This window comes from Gopherus flavomarginatus, chromosome 9 (genome assembly GCF_025201925.1).
Source record: "Gopherus flavomarginatus isolate rGopFla2 chromosome 9, rGopFla2.mat.asm, whole genome shotgun sequence".
NCBI lineage: Eukaryota > Metazoa > Chordata > Testudines > Testudinidae > Gopherus > Gopherus flavomarginatus.
Genome location: NC_066625.1, coordinates 45,924,472 through 45,930,471, shown reverse-complemented (window position 1 = coordinate 45,930,471; position 6,000 = coordinate 45,924,472). Strand labels below are relative to the sequence as shown.

The window sequence follows — 6,000 nt, the reverse complement described above, 5'->3', positions numbered from 1 at the left end:
ACTAATGGCAGCCCCAGACTTTCCCTTTCTCCCTTCTGGGAAATCAAGTTCAAATTCTAAAAGGAGCTAAAGAAGCCTCAACCCTGCATCTGAATTCACGTCACATTTCTCACTACCAGACACAAACAAATGTCATTTCAATCCCAGGTGATCCACTTCAGTCATTCCTCAGCACCATTCCTTCACCCTCCTGCCTTAGCTTAGGGCTTTGCGCCACCCTGTGGGCATTTCATGTCCCTCCTCAGTTTCACATACAGACACAATTTCCTTTGCCGTTCAATGAACAGCAAAACCTTTCTGTGTCTCTAGTCTGAGCCAGGGCATTCAATTCCATTGAAACTTTCTCTCCTGCAGTGGCAAAGCTCAGACAGAGGGGAGGTGGCCACCTTCAGCTCTGAGAGTGAGATATTCACTCTCCTCTTTCTTCAAGCTGCTGCTGTTAGTCCACAAAACATGTACCATGGAATAAAAAACTGAGTTTACTCCAGGGTGAGGAAAGAAAGGAGCCACCAACTCCCCGAAAAATCTCTGTGCCCCTGAGAGAACCTGCCCCTGCTATTGGAATCACTGATGTGGTTCAGCTACAATGGGGAAAGTATCTGCTCTCATGGGGATATAGCTCAGTGGTAGAGTGTTTGACTGCAGATCAAGTGGTCCTTGCTTCAAATCCAAGTGCCCTCTAATACGCCTCTTATTTTTTTATTTTTATTTTTGAAAAAAGGGAAAACATTTTCATTTCCATTCTCCATTATGTTCAGGAGCTCCACTATACGGGGATGCTTGAAATGAATGTCATTCAACATTTCACTGTTCAAATACATAAAAACCTAGCAAACCTGACCATCAGCTGAAATCAGTTCCAATCCTCTAAGTGTAGAGTTTATGTTTTCATCAATTAAACAAAGGGATCATATGAATGTACATTTGCAGATCCCTCTTCTCCACGGCTGTGCTGTGCAGAAGAACAAGAACCACATCCAGATGGAGTTCAGGAGTCTGACGAGCAAAGGCAACTTGGTGCGGGCTAAAGTCACCAGCACTTTGGCTCCTTCACATTCAACCAGAAGCTGGGCCCCAGGACAAGGCATGAGAAGACGACAGTGGCTGTGAGCAGGAAAATAGCCCCCAAGAAGCTGTCTAAAGCTGTCAAGATCCTCAGGAAGGTCACCATGCCCATGTCTAGCATGTACTGACTGCAGCAGGGACCAAAAAGGCAGAGAAAAGCCCTCAAAAGTTCTAAGCTGCCAAGCCCTAGATGGTGATCAAAATCCTACCTAAAATCAAGACAGGATAAGGTTAAGGTCATCTCCAAATCCAGGTCTAAGAAGGTAACACTGAGAAAGAAGTGAAAAGATTTCCATTGGGATGACTCCTGCTCCCCTAATGGCTCTTTTATGAATCACCATAGACCACCCAAAGAGATCAAAGTCCTGCAGGACAAACAGCCTCATGGACGGTATAAGGAAGTGGTGGCAGAGGGGGAAAGTGTTTCTCTTCCAGAGGGGAAGTGCTCTGTTTTCTGTAACACCTGCCAGGTGAGTGATACACTGACAGGGCAGCTGCCCATAGCTCCCACAGGAGCTCATTCTCCTCGATCTGCTTCTGCTGTTATTTCAGAGCCAGCACTAGTGGAAGTGTGTCCCTGTCACTTCACCAGCTCTAGAACAGGCTCTGTCTGCATCCCACCTCTGATTAATCCCACTTTTTAATGTATTCCTACTGCGATACTTTCCCAGTTCTCTGCCTCATTCTAACATTCCCGTCAGAGACTGACTATGGGGAGGAATGGACTAATTTGCGTGACATTTGGTAAGTTGTCATAGTATGTGACTGAAACCTCTGCTGGAGGTGGGCAGGAGCCTGTTACACACATAAAATAGCTAAGTTTTACTAAACTACCTGCTACACATTCAAACCTTCCTGTACACACACAATAGAAATTGGGGCTCTGAGAAATGGCAACTTGCCTTTAACACAGATCATTAATTTCTGTTCTTCCAGAGGCATTGAAATAGAAGCACATTACTTTTCAACAGCTGCTATTTCATGATCAGCAGCAGAACCTGTCAATTGACCACCCATAGAGCTGATTGTTTCTAACTGCAGTGTTAGCCAGACCATTCAGTAACATTATCGCTCTGTTTACAAAGCCTTTGGTTAGTGACGAATCATGAGACTTATCCCTTCCTGCTGTAATTCCACTGACTCCAGTGTCTCTTTCCCTAGTTCTGGTTCCAAGAAAAGAAACAAATTAAAACAAGCTTCAGAACTAACATGCTGTGGGAAAGTGGAAATGTTGATAGCTCAAATAATTCAGTTTCTTCTGTGTCTTGTGTGTGTCTGTCTGCTTTGTGTGTGTGACCGGTGGGGCTTTTTGTTTACGCCTGGCAGGTTCAACCCTGTCAGATTTGTCTGTGGGAAGGGGGACAGAGAAAACAGGCACCCTGGCCTTCCAGGTTGAGGTTAGGCAAAGGAATAACAACCCTGTCTCATAAAAAACAAAAAATGTTACAGAAACAGTGGTAGGAACAGTGCTAGAGAAACTGGTAAATAATCACAATGCCCAGGCTTGAAGTAATCAGAAATACAGGATTCACAAAGCAAAGCTCAGGGGAGATTTGGGGTTTATTCTCTGATCTTAGCCATGTGCTATAGCACAGGGAGCAGTTTTGGACGTCTCCCATCCCACAACTGGGGAAAGGAAAAGGATTCTTAGGTTCTAGCACAGATTGAAGGAGAATAATGATGGGGAATAAGGGAATCCCTCTGACTTACCCTAACTACCTCTGTTGTTACAATGGGTGAAATGACATTTTTCCCTATCCCTGCCCAGTTCCTGCTCTTTGTTATAGTTCAATATATTTTAAGTGCAGAAAATGATAATAAAAATATCTGCTCTCCAGCACAACCTGAAGCAACATCAGAGCAACTGGGAATGAAACAATTTGTTCCCCAAGGGAGAACTCGATGACTAAGAATTGCTTTGAAATGGGGGAACAGGATAACCATGATGCTCAGGGTTAGTTTAGACTAGGAACAGTGATGGAGTTTAGGTCAGGTCAAGGGGAAAGCTAATGCCAACCACTGCACCTAGGCTGCATCTGCACTACAACTTTTTACATTAAGATGACTAACTTGAGCAGCCAACGCCATGTACAGTCCTAGTGGATGGAAGGCAAGGGTAGTTTTTGCCTCAGTGTACCTTGTTGGGATCAAACCTGTCTCCCTAATCTAGAACTGGCTGGAGGGATACACACTCCTATGAATCAAAAGGAAAGGAGTTGATAGAAAAGATCACAGGACTGACCCCAAAGAAGGATGAGCTGCAAAAGGCAGAAGGCGCCAACTTATCTGGTGGAGCTGAGAGACCACAATGAAGATGATGCAAAAATCACTATGTGGGAATTAGCAAATGTGAATTTTTTTTAAAAATTGTTTTGGCCAACCCTAGTCAAGGGATTTATTACAATTCTCTCTCATGTGTATTTTCTGATGCCAAATGAGGCTTGAGCACTGATTGAAGCTTTTCCTGCCCTCAGAGCATCCATAAGGTTTCTCATCATGTGGATTCTCCTATGAGTGATAAAGTTTGAGCGCTGATTGAAGCTTTTCCCACACTCAGTGCACATGAAGGGCATCTCTCCTGTATGGATTCTCTCATGTGTGATAAGGTTTGAGCGCTGATTGAAGCTTTTCCCACACTCAGAGCACGTGTAGGGCTTCTCCCTGGTGTGGATTCTCTGATGATTAATGAGGCTTGAGCACGCATTGAAGCTTTTCCCGCACTCAGCGCATGTGTAGGGCTTCTCTCCCTTATGGATTCTCTGGTGTGCGATAAGGTGTGAGCTCCAACTGAAGCATTTCCCACACTCAGAGCATGTGTAGGGCTTTTCTCCTGTGTGGATTCTCTGATGTCTGATAAGGGCAGAGCTCTGATTGAAACTTTTCCCACACTCAGTGCATATGAAAGGTGATCCTCCTGTGTGGATTTTCTGATGTCTAATGAGCCTTGAGCATTCATTGAAACTTTTCCCGCACTCAGTGCAGGCGTAGAGCTGCTCCCTTGTGTGGATTCTCTGATGTGTGATAAGGTGCGAGCTCCAATTAAAGCTTTTCCCATATTCATGGCACCTGTAGTGTGTTTCTTCCAAGTTGATTTTGTAGCTTGTTATAAGGTCTTAGAGGCTACTAAAGTTTCCCTCTGGCCTCCCCTGAGTCTCACAGGCTATTGTTTTTTCTCAGAGTGCACAACTCCCAGAAACATTCCCTTTGGATGTTCCTGATAAAGTTCCATGTGGTTCTTCTTGCTCAGTATCTTCCTGATGGGGTTTCTCCTCCTCATTCTGACTCACCATCCCATCACCTGAAGGGAGACAGAGATAATCCAGACATAGGTCACTACCTGCACTGGAAAGAAAGAAAATCTCAGAGAGGAATGGAAAAAGTGATGAACAATCCAAAATGGTGTGTGGGAGAGATCAAACCTATTAGGAGCTGATTTTCCCCAAAACCTTCCCCAGAGGAGAGAGGAAGGGATCAGTTTTGGTCTGCATCTCACAAGAACACTTTGGGGAAAGTGAGATCGGGGAGCAACCTGCTGCCAGTTGTCAGTCAGAATAGGAGGGAAGCCATGAGTCACATCTGCCATAATGATTCCACATCTGCAGGGAACAATCCTGAACTGGGAGAGCTTGCAGGGTCTTTGTAGGGCATCCCAAATGTTTCCTGCATTCCCACACAGTTGTTGAGTTGGTTTAACCAACTCCTCACCTGTGCAGGCAGCTCTTGGAAGCACTTCTTTCTCAGAGCCCTGGAGGTCTGGGACCCACGGCTCTTCCCCTCGTTCCAGCTGGGAGATCACATCAGGCTTGGAAACTGGAAACTATTGCAGGAAAAGAAAATGAGGGAGGTCAGTGGAATTTGTGGGATACTTGTCACAAAGAATAGTCCATGGTTTTAACCCTCACCTCATTGTTAAGCAGTAACATCCCAAGGCCAGATTCCTTGGCTCAAAGTGGCAGGGGAGTTATTATGATTATAAATCATATTCATTAGCTTAGGGCCTAAGGAGCAACTAACAGTGGGTCAGCATTGTGCTAGGACAAGTACAAACATAGAATAATAGAGGGCCCATGCCGTGAAGAATTTACAATCTAAATACACAAGACAGACACAGAATGGGGGAAGGGATAGAACCCACTGTTAGAATAGAGATATTCAGGCCTGCCTGTAAAGCCTATAGTTTAAGAACTTAGGTGTATTTTTATCACTTAGCTACTTACAGGAGTATGAAAACAAAGAATCAAAATCACTGTCTGTATTTGTAAGGGCCTTCTCTTACCGTGACAGTCTGAGGCCTTGTCCTGAGGTTAAGAAATTTGGCTAAGCAGCAGGGGCAGCCATAAGCTGGGAAGCAAAGGGTCACATCCTCATATCCCAAACCAGTCACACTGAAATAAGGTGCTATTGGGCTGTTAGGAAGATGATCCTGTCCTGAGAGTGTCCATCACCACCAGATATAGAAACAGATCTTAAGATGGTTACAGAAAACTTAGTTTGATAGCAGCCTGTTTGGCAAGAAATCACTACTCAATGCTTGTGGTTGTGAAACTCTCATTTTTATATTCTTTTATCGTTATGGCCACCACTTTACAATGTTAATCAGTCTGGTTTTCTAATTGTTTTTGTCTGCTGTATAATTAATTTTGCTAGGTGTAAGTTAATTGGGGTAGTGGGATACAGTTGGTTAGAGAATTATGTTTCAATGTGTTAGGATTGGTTAATTAAATTTCAGTACAATGATTGGTTAAGCAAAGGTACAGCTGAGAATATTACTATAGAAACTGAGTCAAACAGGAGGGGGAACAGGAACAGGGAACGGGGAAACAGGGTAAATGCTCTGCGGCATCAGAGCTGGTAAGGGCGACACGGGGAAAATGCTCTGCGGTGTCAGAGCGGATAAGGGGGACACGCCACCAAAGACCCCAGGCCCCCTGAATC

General features: G+C 44.5%; 1 protein-coding gene and 1 non-coding gene across 3 annotated transcripts in view; one reads left to right on the top strand and one right to left on the bottom strand.

The window, feature by feature from the left end:
* The first annotated feature begins 609 nt into the window (after nucleotides 1–609).
* Nucleotides 610–681, top strand: TRNAC-GCA (transfer RNA cysteine (anticodon GCA)). The gene has a single exon. It is a non-coding gene; the product is annotated as a tRNA-Cys (tRNA).
* Nucleotides 682–4,183: 3,502 nt separating this feature from the next.
* Nucleotides 4,184–6,000, bottom strand: part of LOC127058437 (zinc finger protein 2-like) — a 101,267-nt gene continuing 99,450 nt past the window's right edge. For both annotated transcript variants that reach the window (XM_050968501.1, XM_050968502.1), the window contains one exon: nucleotides 4,184–4,363. In XM_050968501.1, the coding sequence (XP_050824458.1) occupies nucleotides 4,239–4,363 (125 nt within the window). In that variant the 3' untranslated portion in view covers nucleotides 4,184–4,238. The remainder of the gene's footprint in view (nucleotides 4,364–6,000) is intronic.